Source organism: Ammospiza nelsoni, chromosome 18 (genome assembly GCF_027579445.1).
Source record: "Ammospiza nelsoni isolate bAmmNel1 chromosome 18, bAmmNel1.pri, whole genome shotgun sequence".
NCBI classification, from domain to species: domain Eukaryota; kingdom Metazoa; phylum Chordata; class Aves; order Passeriformes; family Passerellidae; genus Ammospiza; species Ammospiza nelsoni.
The window spans coordinates 2,332,659-2,347,875 of NC_080650.1; the positions used below are offsets into that span (position 1 = coordinate 2,332,659).

The 15,217-nt window shown below is 47.8% G+C and overlaps 1 protein-coding gene across 2 annotated transcripts; it reads left to right on the top strand.

The window, feature by feature from the left end:
* Positions 1 to 15,215, top strand: CDK2AP1 (cyclin dependent kinase 2 associated protein 1). Of its 2 annotated transcripts, none has more exons than XM_059485373.1 (4): positions 1 to 299; positions 10,793 to 10,899; positions 11,590 to 11,716; positions 14,426 to 15,215. In XM_059485373.1, the coding sequence occupies exons 1-4, from the start codon at positions 92 to 94 to the stop codon at positions 14,491 to 14,493; spliced, it is 510 nt and encodes a 169-aa protein (XP_059341356.1). In that variant the 5' UTR covers positions 1 to 91; the 3' UTR covers positions 14,494 to 15,215. The 2 variants fall into 2 exon arrangements, with proteins under 2 accessions (XP_059341356.1, XP_059341355.1); XM_059485372.1 differs by lacking the exon at positions 1 to 299 and adding an exon at positions 2,655 to 2,725.
* Positions 15,216 to 15,217: the final 2 nt, after the last annotated feature.

The window sequence follows — 15,217 nt, forward strand, 5'->3', positions numbered from 1 at the left end:
GCCGCCGTGCGCGGGGCGCCGGGCGGCCGCGGCGGGTGGCTGCCGGCTCTCCCCCAAAGTTTTTGGATCCGCGTCTCCTCATGATGTATGGATGATATATTGCATTGTGGGTGTCAATATAACTGACGGCCATATTTGCCGGTGCTGCTACTGCTGTAAACAACCCAAAGTGTCTGGGAGACACGGAGACGCTTCGCTGAATTTCAGGACGCTTCTCCTCCTCCCGCTGGCCATGTCTCTGGGAATGTCTTACAAGCCCAACTTGAACGCCCACATCCCCGGGACTCCCCTCAACCCGGGTAAGTCCGCGGCGGCAACTGGGTGGCAAGTTTGGGAGGCGAGCGGCGGGTGCCGCACCGGCACCTGGGGGAAGCCCCGGACTCGAGTTTGTGCCCAGTCCGGTATGGCGGGGCAGCGGCTCCGCGCCGCCATTACCCGCGCCCGCCCGCCCGCCGGCCGGCGCCGCCAGCCCCGCTCCGCGCCGCCCCCGCGCCGGGCACCGCGCCCGCCCGGCCCCGCGCCGCCGCCGCCGCCGCTCCGGGGCTCCGGCCGCCGGGTTTCCTCCATGCTCGGCTCCCCGGGGCGGCTGATTGATCTGGATCAGGAATATTCCGGCGGCGCCTCAGCGAGGACCGCTGCTGGCGGGACGCCGCAAGTGCGGCCGCTCTCCCCGCGCCTCGCCTCGCCTCACGCCTCCTCCGGCGGCGGGGCCGCCCCGGGCCGCGCTCCGCGGGCCGGAGGGGAGCCCCGGAGCCCGGAGCTCCGCCGAACGAGGCACCGCCGGCGCCTCGGGGCCACCCTCGGTCAGCGCTGCCCCGTCGAAGTCTCCGCCGCATCCCGAGCGGAGGAGCCGCTCCGCTCGCCGGAGACTTTTTGGGGATGGGGGGGCGCACAGGGATTGCACTATTTCTTAAAAAACTCCTGTTTAAAAATCACTCCTCATCCTTGGATTTGTACAGGAGTCCTCCCAACTTTCCTCTTTAAAAAGTTTCCTTGCCAGCGTTAACTTTTTGCCTTTTTTTCTTTTTTCGTTCTTTTTAAAACTACGTTCCCCCGTTTTTCTCTCCCCGATTTCCGAGGGCATCAGCCGGCGGGTTTTTGCCGGTGCTGCGGTGCTGCCGTACATCGGGTCTCCGTGTGTGAATCGGTGCAGCCTGAACAAAGCCGCAGCAGCAATTGCTTCGCTGTGGGATATTTGGAAGGGATCTCGCTAATCTGTGCTCGTCGGCTCCAATTAAACAGCACCAAAATGGAGAAGTTGGTTCTGACTTAAAAAAATTCGTATTCGTCTCCCATCCCCGCAGCCCAGGCTGCAGGACTGGCATCAGACAGCCACAAATCAGGCTGATTTTTTATTTTTTCCCTGAGAAAAAGTTTGGGAGTTGAGTTTAGGAGGGAGTGAAATGTGCCTGGGTGATTTTTACAGCACCGTTAGCGGTTGTGATCCTGGGAAGCTGAGGAGCGAAAGGGATCTCCGGGATGCATCCCTGCTCTAGCTACCAGGAGAGCAGCAATCATATTTTACTGCAAGGACTCGTCACCAGCTGGTGGATGAGCCGAGGTGGCGGTGCCACCGCGATCCTGCATGGGGCTGAGCTCGGTGGGGCTGCGGGGGTGCAAAGGCTCGGGGAGCCGGGCTCGTGTGTGGGGAGCACCGTGGGGCTCGAGTGCTGCTCTGCGGAAGGGTCAGGGAGCAGGGGATGTGCCGAGGGTTTGTGACAAAAAGCAGAAGTGTCACCGGAGGGGAAAAAAGAAAATAAAAAAAAAAAAATAAACAAAACAAAGCCCAGCAAAGGGAAACCGTTCTCCTACCGGCTCCCACGAGAACCTGTGCCTTGCTCTCCGGAACAGCCGTAAAATTGCAGGGAAAACAAAGGTGGTATTTTGCGATGGTGGGTGAGGGGTGGGGATTAGGTCATGCAGTGGAGGGGATCCGAGTCTGGCTGCTCTGCGAGCAGGGACCGCAAAATCCCGGCTCAGACATGCCGCGCACAATGCGAGCCGGGCGGTGAAGTTTCTGTCTCCAGCCCTCTCGCTGCCGTGTCTGCGCTTTCCAACGCTCCGGCTGCGATCCGGGCTTTGGATTCTTTCATGCAGTTTTATCTTCCCCTTCTCTCCCACCCTCCTTTTCCTCTTGTATCGGCAAGTTAGCAGCAGTTTGCTGTCATGCTGGAACTATTCTTGTCTAAGTTGTCCTCTCTTCTGAGTTCGGATCATCCTCAACACCCCCAGAATCTTTTCAATGAAAGAACGTCCTCCTCTGAATCCAAAATGGGCTCTCTCTTCCCTCCCTGTCTTCTGCCATTATCCTCACGCACCAGCTCTTCCTCTAGCTAGTGGTATTGCCAGCACCGTGGCCTAAGGCCAAGGGACTTAGACAAAGCAGTCCTTGCAGTTGCACATATCGCATTCAGAGTGATACGACTGCAAATGGCCCCCTCCTTTCTGGAGCTTAATTCTGATTTGGATGAGATTGCTTCTCTATTGTGCCTAAATTAAATGCCCCCCAGCCAGGAGGATAAATCCTGGGTTTGCTTCCAAAACTGGGGTGAAGGACCCCCCACCCCCCCACCGTCCTGCAGAGGAGAGGAAAACAGGAAATCTGTCCCTTTTGGCCTGAAATCAGCCCTGCAGAAACCTCTCTATATGAATGCTGAATATTTTGGTCTCGGCCGACGGAGGGCTCTGGGCAGCTGTGGATCTCACAGGGATTTTCCTCTGGGAGGTAATGCTGCTTCCCTGCAGTGCAGGGCTTCTGGTGCAGGAGTATTTGGGAAGGCAGAGTCGACTCAGCTCTCGGAGCCGCGTCCTTGCTGCAGAGCAAACTCCTCTCAAGTTGAGGCTCAGAGTAGCCACTCTGCAAAATTATTCTTAAACTGCACATCAGTCAGATGAAGCAGTTGTGGTTGGTGGGTGCCTGGGCTCTGTTCTTGCATGGGAGCATGCTTTGGGAATCCAGTCCTGGACTGAAGTCCAGAGGGAGAGGAGCTGGATGTGGGGGAGGAAATACGGGGAGGAAACCTCTGTGGGTTGTCGGCAGATCTGGGGATGACTGTGGGTGAGGAAAATGCAGCTGCTCCACAAGTGACTCAGGATGCTGGAAGCATCTGGGTGCTGACTCCTCTGCCTTACACCAGGCTGAGGGAAGGAGAGTGTGTTGTCACAGCAGAATTCAGTGCCTGCTCCTCTTCCCCATTGCCCAGGTCAGTGCTGACGCTTGGCCCAGGATGGCTGCAGTCAGGCTTGCGGTGTTTTATCCGAATTTTTTCTGAAGTCACCTTCCTGGAGGGCCTGTGCTCAGGGAATTGGGTTCCTGCATGTAGTACCCCAAGCTTTCAATTCCAAGCTGCCTGTGCTTGGGCAGCCCCATTTAATCTCCTGCCTGGGCTGTAAATGAGCTCTACCGGGGACCTGCAGTGGCTCTACCTGCCCACCCTCACCTGACCCTGCAGTGTCCCAGGGGATCCTCTGTTACCTTTTCTAACAACCGTGTTTTGATTTGTTTGTCTTCTCTTGCTTATCCTACTGTTTCCTGGGAAGTGCTGTTTCCTCCTCATCTGTCTTGTGTTTCATATTGTTTGACTATTTCTCTGTAAGGGACCAGCTGCTGAGCTGAGGTGAAGTAGAGCATCTCCATTGACTTAAGCTGAACTTGACACTTACACCAGCTGTGAATAGGTCTGTAGTTTGTTTTTCACCATGTTTTCATGTGTTTTCTGGCTCAGTGGATATTCACCAGCATTCATATTTTGTTTAGACTAAGCACAGGTCAGAGAAAATGTGTTTCAAGATACAGAAGCTAGCAGAAACAGCTTGGGATTTTCCTTTACTTTCATTCTCATTCCTGCAGAAATGTCAGGTTTTGCGACAAAGTCCCGTTCGTGTAAAAAAGCTTAAAAGCTGTCATCTGTAGGGTCTGGAAACACCAATTGCAGCTGACAGTGACAAGGGAAGGGGCTGTGTCTTGGCTCCACATGAACAAGTCGTGGCCTGTACAACAAGTGCCGCTGGAGCTGAGGACCAAAGGGGCTCTCAGTGCACCTGCCAAACCTTGCAGCAACCACAAGTTTCTTGTGAAAAGTGCAAATTCTCACTGGGAGGTGAAATGAAAAGCATTTCCCTGTCCGGGGCTGTAGCTGGCAGCTGGAGAGACCAGTTCCATTCAGTCCTGAGAAAGGATACCAGCACACGAGGCCGGCCCTTCTGTTCTCAGCACTGCACTGCAGACTTGCTGGAGCACATGGCTTGCTTGTCGCCCTTTACAGAGACAGCTTCTGTTTGATATTGTTGACCATATTGAGAGGTTGTTTTTGGAGTGGGAGTACTGGAAAGAATACTCTTTGTAGGCAGAACAGAGAGCAAAGTGTTAGTGCCTTAGCAGGGGGGATAATTTCTAGGAAATATGCTGCCCTCTCCAATTCAGACTGAAATCTGCTGGATCCCTGATCTCTTGAAGTCTGTGTGAAGTTAAGCATGATGCAAAAAGAAGCTCTCTAAACATGTTTCAGAATTAGCAGTTTTCAAGTGGACTTGTCTGGGCATTTAGAAGATGGGCACTTTTGGCTTTGCCTCCCTGAGTGTTTTGTTGAGAGCAGTTTTCAGTGTGGTTTTCACAGTCAGCCAATCTCCGTGGTCCCCACCCAGCACCTTGGTTTGCTGCAGAGTGTTTGGGTTCAGGCTAACTGGATTGCTGCTGGATAAAAGTGGCCCAGAAGCTTTGCTCCAGTTGTGCCACACGGGTGCTCCATCCTTTGCAAGGGGAACACAGGGATCCAAACCAAGGATGGCACAGCTTTGAACCATGCCCTTCTAGTGTGGGGGATCAGACTCAAATCTAACCTTAAATCATACCCCCTTAGGCCAACTACATGTGGTGTACACATACCAAATGCTTTAATCTCTTGATCTGTTCCTTGTGGTGCCAAATAACTTGCTGGTGTAGGAACAGCTTAAGCAAGAAAAAAAGAATGGTGGGGAGTCGAGGGACTGGCTTTAGTTTTTCTGATAAAGAAAGAGACAGGAGGGCAGGAAGAGGAGACATAAACCATGACCGTTATCCACATGGAAAGATTAAATAGCACAAGAGTAGCAGAGGAAAGGCCCAGAGTGTGACAGATCAAAAGAGCAAGGCCTCTGGCTGTTAGGATAAAGAATGTCCTACTTCTTGAGAACATATTTATGTGTCTGCGCACTGCGTTTTTTTAAAAGGAAATAGTTTTATTCAAAGAAAGGTCTGTTCCTTCCACAAGGGCTGTTCAAGGGAGAAATAGTGGGTGAAAATATAATTTTTACAGCTAGTGCTATAAGGAATGGTTTGTGCAAATGAGAACAGGGTCCATTATTTTAGATTTTAAAAATTATGGGAAGGTTGGGGGGAGTGGGGGCTCTGTTTGAGCTCTGGGTTGGCAGCTGCTGTCAGAATTCAGTGTGTGGCTTGGCTGTGCACGGATCCACTTGTGTAGACATGCATGTGGTGTCCCATGGATGGCAAGGAGCTCTTGTTGAACTCAAACCAAAGAGTATAGAGGGCTAAGGAATAAAATATTCCTGTAGTCAGCCAAAACACTGCAGCTGTGTTCAGCACTGCAGAAATAGCTGTGCTGGGTGAAGCTGTTACCTCTCCCCTGGTGCTCCAGGATGCCTCACGGTGAGTGTTGGCAAAGCAGCTTCAGGAGCATTTCTCATGTGTTTTCTTGCAAAGTTTAGGACAGAAGAATTTGTATCCTCTCAGTACCAGCCTTGTTGTCTGGTCGCCCATATGGTCAGGACTCCATGAGGAGAGGTCCTGCAGGGTGTGGCAGAGGCAGCAACCTCCAGCACTGGGCTCTGGGGTTGTGGTGACCACGAGCCACTGAAATGGCAACAGCCCTGATGTTTCAAACAGCCTCAGCTTGAGGGTTTGTGAAACAGAGGGAGAACTGTTGAGATTCCACTGACTGCACCACGTACCTTGGATAAAGTCCAGGCTGCAGGTATCTCCTCTACATGCTCCTGTGTTCATGTGTGGAAAGAGTCTGGAAAATGTGGTTTTATAGCACCTTACAAAGTACAGGGCAGAATAGAAACACACATGAAGTGGGTTTGGGAAGCAAACATGAAGTGGGTTTGGGAAGCAAACATCCATGGGTTTGGGAAGCACACATGAAGTGGGTTTGGGAAGCACACATGAAGTGGGTTTGGGAAGCACACATCCATGGGTTTGGGAAGCACACATGAAGTGGGTTTGGGAAGCACACATGAAGTGGGTTTGGCCCTTGGCTTGTCCAAGTCAGTCCTACACGAGTAACTCAGTGAGTTGTGTGGCTGTTCCTGGTTTTTCTTTGCTGCCTGTGGAGCAGGGGGGTAGCAGAGCTGTGTGGATGCTTTGGCATCTGCCAGAGTGGATCAGGTGAGTGTACCCAAGTGTTCCTGCTCCTGCTGCTTCTTTCAGGGTGCTCAGCAAGCTGCCTTCCCTGTTATTTTTCCAGCAAGCAGCAGTAATAGAATTAAGAATTAAAACTTGAAGCAGCGAATTGGTCATCATTGCTCAGGCTTGGAGCTGAAGGGATCCCTACAAACCTGTCAGGAATTAATGAGAAGGTTCCTGGTCAGCAGGAGTTTAGGCAAACAAAGATTGATTTGAGATCCTTTGTCTCTCAGGGTGTTAATTTGGGCTGAGAGAGACTGCTGGAAGGAAGAGATTTTGATACCAAAATCTCATTTCTGTTTGCTGTACCCCCTATAATTAATAAAGATTAATATTAATTAACAAGAAAATCACTATATTTTTTGTGGGGAAAAATGCTTGTGACAGTCTTCTGCTGCAATACAGAAATAAAAGACATTGTTTGCTCTAGAATAAGTGGGGATCTACAAGGTTTTGTGTACATTTAATTGGGAAAGTGAGGGGAGGAAAGTGTGTGTATTAATTTAGGTTTTAAACAGCAGCAAGCACTAAGACAGTTTGGGATGTGATACAGGGTGCCACTGAAATTCAGCACCAAGCACACTCCCTTCTCCATTCTGTCAGTTCTTAACTGTCTCCATTGTCATTTTAACGTTGGAGAGAGCAAGCCTCAATTTAGATCCCCCCTCCTTTTTCTCTCTAGTGAATGCCTAATCATCACACCGATTTTTGACCGGGTATTGACTGTGAGACTTCCTGGCCTAATTTCTAACTATAATAGCAATATCTGGTGGGTTTTTTTTTTTAATTTTTTTAAATCCAAGATACATAGACTGCTCAGACATGCTGATGAATTTTGGGTTAATTGAGTAATAGTCATGCAAGACCCAGGGCTTCTCCCTGAGATTAACATGCAAAGTGATAGGTCAAAAAGCTTGTTGCCCTGTGAGATACTAACACCCCCCTCCCACCCCCCCAATTAATTTCATTTTCACAATCGCATCATTTAAAATTGAGGTGAAACCAAGGATTTTTCCTTTTTCCCCCCCCTTCAGCCGAGTTTGACTGGCACAACTTCTGCCATGGATGCATGGAAGCTGGTACCGCGGCCAAGCCAAATCCTTTCCTTTGTTCTCCGGGCCTGCTGCTGCTGCTGATAAAGTGGTCGGCGCATGGCATTATGTCTTATTACATTTTTGATGCAGACTGCAAAGAAACGGGTAAACTCACCATGGTTACCAGGCTCTGTCACTTGGCAGGGCCCGGCGCTCTCAGATGGCCTCTAGTGTCTGCAGCGCGCTCTGCAGCGCCCCGGCCGCGGCGCTCCCGTGTGCATCCGTGCTCTGAGCATCCCTCCTGTGTGTGCATCCCTGTGTGCATCCCTCCTGTGTGTGCATCCCTGTGTGCATCCCTGTTGTGTGTGCATCCCTGCTCTGAGCATCCCTCCTGTGTGTGCATCCCTGTGTGCATCCCTCCTGTGTGTGCATCCCTGCTCTGAGCATCCCTGTGTGTGCATCCCTGTGTGCATCCCTCCTGTGTGTGCATCCCTGTGTGCATCCCTGTGTGCATCGCTGCTCTGAGCATCCCTCCTGTGTCATCCCTGCCGTGTGCGTCCCTGTGTGTGCATCCCTCCTGTGTGTGCATCCCTGCTCTGAGCATCCCTCCTGTGTGCATCCCTCCTGTGTGTGCATCCCTGCTCTGAGCATCCCTTCTGTGTGTGCATCCCTGTGTGCATCCCTCCTGTGTGTGCATCCCTGTGTGCATCCCTCCTGTGCATCCCTCCTGTGCATCCCTCCTGTGTCATCCCTGCTGTGTGCGTCCCTCTGTGTGCATCCTTCCTGTGCATCCCTCCTGTGTGTGCATCCCTGTGTGCATCCTTCCTGTGCATCCCTCCTGTGTGTGCATCCCTGTGTGCATCCCTCCTGTGCATCCCTCCTGTGTGTGCATCCCTGTGTGCATCCCTCCTGTGCATCCCTCCCTGCTCCCCTTTGTCCCTCGGTGTCACCCAGCCACAGCTGGGATCAAGCCCCCGTGCTGTTTCCACACCTGGGAAACTTTTCTTGGTCACCCAACTGTGTGGTTTGTGTTGGAGAGTTTGTGTGTCCTATCTAATGTACCCCACGGTGTTATCTCCTGCAGACCGAGTGTGTGTCACTGCTAAAATCGACAGAATGTGAAACAGTCTCTGAATTGTGTGTGCTGTGATAGCACAGAATGTGCTGAGATGGAAGGGACCCATCAGCCAGGACACCCTGAGACTCACTGCATGTTCCTGAGAGCATTTTCCAAACATTTCCCAAACCAGGCTTAGTGCTGTGACCCCTGTTCCAATGCCCACCATCTCCTGATATCCTTAACCAATATGTTTTTATTGACCCATATGGGATCAGTAAGTTGCTCTGAGTTTTGCATGGGCTGCAGCTCAGTTTTGCTCAGTGTTCTTGAGCGTGGCCCTGGGAGTCCCTGCCTTGTCCACATCCAGTTTGGAGCTCCCAGCTCCTGGATGTGACTGCTTGCAACAACAGTTCAGAGACAAGTCTTTGCAGGATGGCTCTTTTGTTTTATTGTAGTGAGGAAAAATCACTTAAGCCTTTCTCTGCTTAATTGAGGTAATTAAACCTTCTTACCTTGCAGCACAAGGGGCTCATTAATGTTTTTGAAGCATTTTGAAGTCCTTGGAAAAGAGATGTGGTTTGCTGTTGTGTCATGTTTGGTAATTGTTGAAATTCAGTCATCTGGACTTGAAGTACTGAGTTTCACATGGAGAGATCTTACACTTGTGCATGTATTTTGAGGTGATAATGTGAAGAACTAATTGAGAGAGTAGCTGACAACTGTGCTGTTCCTACAGTGCCCTACTCTATGGCTGTGTTGTTTTTTGGGGGGGGTTACTATGCTTAAGCGAAATTCGCTCCATGTGAAACCTCAGTGATGAAACTACAGGTTGTAATGACACAGAATTTAGCAGCTTTGTTAAAGACAAAGAGAAACTTTGTGACCTAGTGACCAGTCCAGTTTGCCTTTTTGGGATTTCACATCTGGTTAACTAGTAAGAATTAAGACCATGCTCTCTTCTTGTAATGAGTGATATCCTGTGATAACTCAGAAGTGGAAAGAGACTTCCCATCTGAGGACAAGAGTCTGTTCCATTATGTTCAGCAGAGCTTTTTACAGAGTAACTGCTGCCCCTTTCTTTTTGTAGAGAGGGGAAAATAGGAATGAAGTAATTTGCAACTTTAGAACAAAGCCAGAGATTTACATAGTTCTGAGCCCCAGTGACTTTTAGCATCAGTTTAATTTAGATTTAAATGAAGGCTGGTAAATGAGATCTGTTCCTCATCTGAAAGGCAGTTGGGAATTTTCAGCAAAGGAGTTTGTAAGGGGGGAGATATTTCCAGACAGCAGGCAGTCTGTGTCTGTGCCTACAGGCAAAGGCAGCAGCATCCATGGGTGCAAGGGCACTTGGGCTGCAAGAGTGAAGAAGTTCAGTGCTGTGGTGCTCCCTTGATCCCAACTGAATAACCAGCTGGTTTTTAGCACACTTGTGAAGTGGGCAGTATAATTAAACCTCTTAAAAAATCAAACTGTTGTTTCTCAAACCTGAATTCTTACCATTGAGGGACAAGGGGGAGAAAGTGTTTTGATTGCTCATTTCTGGAGCAGTTTGTCAGTGATGACATTAGAGTCTGTTTCTGCAGCTCCTAACTGACTCAAAACTCATTAGATGTGAATATAACCTTTTATAACTTTAGAAAAAGTAACCATAACACAAAGTGATGTTATTTTCCCTTTGATCTACTTATACAGCACAATTTGACTGGCTAAAAATGTTTGATATCACACAAAGAGGAATAATGGTAGCACTCCTCGCCTCCCATGTCACACAATGAGCAGCAGATCTGATGTACCACAACTGACTGTTCCCCAGGAATAGTTTTGGCATTGGCTGAAAATAGTACTGAGGGTAACTTGCTTTGACCATGTGATGACACTTTGAGTTGCAAAATTACTTTCAGATAACTTGCACTGAAAAAGTAAAAATAGCCTGGCACATTAGACTCATCTGTGTGGAATGTATATATGCAAAAATAGGGCTCCTTAATACTTGCAGTTTGTCTAGGCAGAACAACCTGTCATGCTGCACTCTGCTTCACTTTTAGGCAAACAATTTGCACTGATAATGCTGCAGGCTGTGCTATTTCCAAGTGTTCATCAAACATGAGAGAAGCATTAATTCAGCCGTTCTCTTCCTAGCAGTGACACTCAGAAATGTCATTAGTGATCTCAGGCAAAGGTGAGAGGTCACAGCTTTGGGAAGAAGTGATTAAAATGTGTCCCAGTGTAACAGACTAATTAATCTTTAGGTAATAAAAATTTTGGTTTTTTTTCTCTCTTTTCTCTCTGCAGCTGGGGGTGTTCACTCTCCCTCCACAAGCATGGCAACATCAGCACAGTACAGACAGCTCATAAACGACTATGGCCCCCCATCCCTAGGCTACACACAAGGGATGCAGGTACAGCTCTGCTTCTTTTCCTTTCATCAGGTCTCTGACCCTGCCTTTGCATGGTGGCAGGGATTGTGGCCTGTAATCTGAGGTGCTCCTCCCTCCCTGCAAGGTCTGAAATCAAACCCAAATGGCAGACTGCTTCCTTGCACATGTCTGGGGATCAAATTAGGCTAAGCTGAGTGCTGAGTGAGGTTGGTTCCTAATTAACTGCTAGTCCTGTCCTGTCTGAGTCAGAGAAATGTCTTGAATTATGTTCTGTAAGGGCACTTATGTATTTTAAAGTTATTTGTTAGAAGCTCAATATCTCTATTCAGTTTTATCTTCTCAATCTCCCCACCTGGTGAATTTCTCCACAAAATACACACTGAAACATTGAAAACACAGAAACAGGGTTAAGTAAGCAGTTCCAGGTTTGCTGGTTTTGCAGGACTGTTTTAACTTTGCTTCACCCAAAGTCCAAGGCTTGCAGCTGCATCCTCAGTTGATCCCTTGAACTTTTGAAGGGCACACAGCATTGTGTCCAACTGTAGCAGCAATTAAAAAAAATAATGTTTGTTTAATAATCCTGAAATTTTGTTCTTTTAAAAAGTGATTTACAGGGCTATTTCTGGTCTTCCATAAACTTCCACTTGCTGTTTCTTGCAATTGTTTTGTTTTTACAGTATTTGACTGAGATTAATCTACTTTCAACTACAGGGCACCAGCAGCAGTCAAGTACCACAGAGCAAATACGCAGAACTTCTAGCTATCATAGAAGAATTAGGAAAAGAGATTAGACCTACATATGCTGGGAGTAAAAGTGCCATGGAGAGGCTAAAAAGAGGTAACTTTTGAACTTCTTTTAAAAAATAATCATTTCCCATCCACTTGTGAACTGTCTACTTGTGTACAGCTTAATGACAACTGTTTCCTTTGAAAAGAGACAACTTGAGCTCCTCCTGAAAGTGGGAGTATTAGCCAGCAACTGAAACCTTGGGATGCTCTGTCTGAGCAGATTTTGATAGATAAACAGTGACAAATAGTGTCTTATGCATACAGGGAGTTTCAGTTAATAATTCAAAGTCAAATTCAAAAAATTCATATTGTAGAACCTTTCATGGATACATTTTTTCAGGCTCCTGGTGATTTTCTTGTTCTTTCAATTCCCTTTTCTCCCCACTCCCAAAATCCACAGCCAAGCATTGTTTGCATCTCATACACATCTCCCATCTGCTTGGTCCAGGAATCTTCACTGAAGTGCATTTTGCCTGAAGAAATACAGCACTGTGGTGGTTCTCACTGAGAATGGAGGAGAAAAGAGCTAAAAAAACCCCAAAAAGGTGTTAGGGGAGGCTGTTCGGGCTGAGATGTCAAACATGAGCAGAGCTCTGTGCAGAGGAGAGTGGGGCTGCTTAGGCTCTGTTACCTCCTGTCAAGTGCATGTCATTAAAAGTCCACTAGAAAGGGACAGAGCAGCTTTTAGGGCTGGCTGATGAATGTCTCCAGCTTTGCTTTGTCAGCTAAAAGGGGTAATAAAGCCCTTTCCTTGGAGTGTAAAAGAAACCCCTGCATGTCCCACCGCTGACATCAGCCCGGCATTGTCCTCTGCAGGGACGTGCAGGGACATTTCTGAAGGAGCAGACATGGGACATTCCTCTGCTCCAGCTCCTGAAATGACCCTGAAGGGCACAGACAGCAGTTGTACTGGCCGTTCTCTCCTTCTCTAGCTTGACATGCTCACTTTTCCTCCCTTCCCGTGGTCCTTGTGATGAGATTGGCTCATGCATTCAATGGGAATGTTATTGTAACAGACTAAGTTCAGCACCTTGCAAATCCCCCTTACACTTACCCCAGACTACAAAGCTTTATTTAAGGCTCAGCCATTATGGAAGAGCAATATATCTGCCATGACATGCAATAAAATGACTAGTAGCTGTTCTGGGAAAGGATGCAATAAAGTCTGCTGATGAGTGGTAAGTGGAATCTGGCCCAGCTAAAATCAATGTTGCTGGAGTCTCTCTTTATTGCATTGCCTGAGTCAGTATTAATAGATCATGAATGGCAACAGGCTAATGGGCACAGCTTGAGAGAGACTGAGAGAGATGCAGATGTTCTCTGGGCTGGATGGTTTAGTTCAGTAAGGAAAAAGTTGCTTTGCTGCCTCTTGCAACAAGGTAGGTTTAAGATACAATGCTGCCACTGTGACTCGCCAGTGTTGCACAAAATCCTGAATAAATACTTTTTGCTGCCATCTTTTGGTCACAAAGATACCTCTCTTTCCATTTTGGGAGCCTGCTGGCTGAAGGAGCATGTGCAAGTGTGAGAGCAGAATGATTGAGGGTAACATGTGACTGCTGCCTCCATGGCCATGGAGTTATCCCTGAATAAAGTCCCTGTCCCCAGCTCTGCCTGCTCCTGAGCACTACTGACCTCTAAAACTGGCCCCATTCCCAGTGTTCTACATTATTCAGAGTAGTTCTGCTGCATGAACTGGGCATGCTGCCACCAGATCCAGGTCTAACACACTGCTCTGAGTTCGTGTTTCTGCATCCCACAGCTGCAGCTTTCCCCCTCCGTGGCAGTTCAACCCTGTGCCAAGCCTTGCACTCACCAGGTCCTCCCAGGTCAGCAGCAGCTGCTGTGATCTGGGCTAGGAGCCTTCTAGAAACAGAAACCTTTATCTCTAGAGATTAACCCCCTTCTGTTGCCTTACTGCCCTTCCTCTGCCTGGCTAAGGAGCATGAGCAGAGAAATCACCTTCTGTCTTGCCTAGTCAGCAAAATAAAAATCTTTGTTGTAGGAAAATCTGTCCACCTCTCATTTTCACACCTCTCTCAAGCTCTGTTCTTCCAGCAGCTCTGTGAGCATGAATCCACATTTAGTTCCAGGATTATGAACCAGAGTCCAGACTGCTGGAACTCAAGGCAACAGGACTTGTAGAGGAAAATTCCACATTATGTCCATCAGATGAGAGCAGCATGTGATGATTTACACTGGGAGCTGAGCCAGTGTTAGGGGGTAACTTTCTGCACACACCATAAAAAAAAAATCTTATTTTTACATGAGAGACACAACTTGTCTTTAACAGTATTATGATGGCTTAGATTTTGATGCATTCTCCCAGAGAACCATCCTAAGGCATTAAGAGCTTGCTAAAATGACTCCCCAAGTAACTTTGTAATTTGTTTCACTCCACTGGCAAAATAACTTACTGTAGGTAAGATTTTTTTTCCCCCTTAAATCTTTAATTTTAAGGAGGCCCACACTGCACATTAAGACCTACCTGCCACTGCAGACTTACAAATCTGACTGTGTTCTGATCCCTGGTTTAGTCCCTTTCCACTTTACAATGCAAGTTTGGGAAGGCAGATTTGTTCAGTGGCACTTTGGGGAGCCAGGGCTGTCCCCTCTGCTGGGGCCTGCTGTGGTAGCCTTGGCAAGTGGGGACAGAAACACATAAACCTTTCTGTGCACTGCCACTGCAAGTGTGGCCTGAATGGGATGATTTAAACCACTTTTGATGAGATGATTCCAACCAGCAACTCTCTTGCAGGCATTATCCATGCCAGGGGATTGGTGCGGGAGTGCCTGGCCGAGACGGAGCGGAACGCGAGGTCCTAGCCCAGCTTCAGGGCAAGGCTCTCCTTCTCCCCATGAAGAAAGAGTAACACTTCTTCTTTTTGACTCCTGAAACATTCACACAAACTCCTTTATTTTGAATGTTTTACTGTTCTTGTTTTGCCCTTGCAAAAATGTACAGTTAAGAATGGGGAAAAAAAAAAAACCCCAAGGATTTTTCACCTTACTGAGGGTTTGCATTTTCTAAAGACATTAAAACTCCCTAAAATGTTTCTAAAACATGGAAACTGAAGTGCATGCAGAGGAATGCTCTTTCTCTCCCAGGCTATATTTCAGTTCTCTTCTTATCCAGCCACAGCCTCATTCTGTTTTTTGTTTTTCCTTTGACTATGTTCACTTATCCCCAAAACGTCAATCTTTCAAAGTTTGACATAAGCTCTAAGGATTTTTTTTAATAAATGCAGAATAGCATGCTGTACCTAGTAGTCTGCTAAGTCACAATTTGTCATACAGCATAGACCCTGCTTAGAAATAACTTTCCCCTTCTCTTATTTTTCCTTTTTTTGTTCATTTTGCATAAACATTTGCATGACTGTTAGTGCTTTGAAGTCCACTTAAAGTGCATGAGCTATATGGAAAATAGGGAAACCTATTAAATAATAACACGGTCCTGGAAAGCTAATTTCTACATTAAGGCTGGAGATTTCAGTTTAAAGTTTGCAAAAAAAAAAAAAAAAAAAAAGAAAAGAAAAATGAACATTCTGGA